Source organism: Pleuronectes platessa, chromosome 3, assembly GCF_947347685.1.
Source record: "Pleuronectes platessa chromosome 3, fPlePla1.1, whole genome shotgun sequence".
In the NCBI taxonomy this organism is placed as follows: Eukaryota; Metazoa; Chordata; class Actinopteri; order Pleuronectiformes; family Pleuronectidae; genus Pleuronectes; species Pleuronectes platessa.
This window is the reverse complement of record NC_070628.1, coordinates 2051596-2052671: the sequence shown is the minus strand read 5'-3', so window position 1 is coordinate 2052671 and position 1076 is coordinate 2051596. Positions and strand designations below refer to the sequence as shown.

Genomic DNA, 1076 nt, shown 5'->3' with positions numbered 1-1076 from the left:
CGGGATGTCTCAGGGAACCTAAAAAGGTCTCGTCAGGTTCTCAGGGTTGAGATCTGCCAGCAAACCATCTCAAATCCTCTGTTGTGGCCTGAATGAATATTGTTTGTGTGTTTGTGTGTGTGTGCTGCTGCAGTGACGAGGTCAGAGGTCGTCCTGTCGACAGAAAATCCGGTGATAGGATGTTTTGAGAACTTCCTGAATGTCAACAGACGCTTAAAAGATGTAATTTGAATCTTAAAATAGCCGTTTAAGATAACGACTTGTTTAATTGGAGAAACCAGTGCATGGAACATACCTCGGAGCACTTTTAATAAATGTGCAGGTACAGACACACACGCCTCATCTCCAAAGTGCAGAATGAGAGTAAAATTTGGGGGTGAAAGCTATATATAGTCTGAAGTGCCTCCCTACATGGGGTGGAAGGGGGAGAGCATTCCTCCGGTGAGAGGGGAATATTTCTGTTACCATCAGCAAGTGCTTCCCAAGCGGCATCAGGCTGGTCTGCCACCGCTTCGCGCTGTTTTAATCTCTCGGGGTAAGTTCACTTCTCTTCATATTCGCTCCCTGGCGGCCGGGTTTTAGTGCAGGAACGTGATTTCTTTGTGCAGAGAGTGAGGAGACGTTATCTGCTGTGAGAGGTGGGAGAGGGAATGTGCTGCAGTCCCACACGGCTCCAGATAATCGGTCTCCTGTGTGAGGAGCCGGCAGCAGCAGCCTCCCTGGACGGTGCTTTCTCACATGCCAGGGCATTAAGAGGCTGCTGACCCGCTCGGCCTCATTTGTGTCGGATAAACAGACTCAGGGGCAGAAAGTGATCGACTGCACTGAGCTGTTACTGGAGGCAGGGCTCGGATTTGACAGCTGGTTTGGAAGTTCCCTTTGAAACAGTCTCTAGATCAGTTTTTTTAAAAGAAATATTGTGGAGGCCTGTATTTCTGCTGCTGTGTTTCCTTCATGACTTCTCCGATCATGGAATCTGCTGCACGTCTATTCATAGCTGGGCAGCGTGAGGCTGTGAGGTTAAACACTGGAAGGGCTCTGGTTCAGAATCAGAATTCTTTTAATTGCCAAGTATG

The 1076-nt window shown here is 48.5% G+C and overlaps 1 protein-coding gene across 1 annotated transcript in view; it reads left to right on the top strand.

Annotated features, from left to right (window-relative positions):
* The first annotated feature begins 411 nt into the window (after positions 1 to 411).
* The window catches only part of LOC128437318 (M-protein, striated muscle-like), a 21623-nt gene continuing 20958 nt past the window's right edge, over positions 412 to 1076 (top strand). The window contains 2 exon segments of the mRNA XM_053419421.1: positions 412 to 439; positions 442 to 535. Of these exon segments, the coding sequence (XP_053275396.1) occupies positions 412 to 439; positions 442 to 535 (122 nt within the window).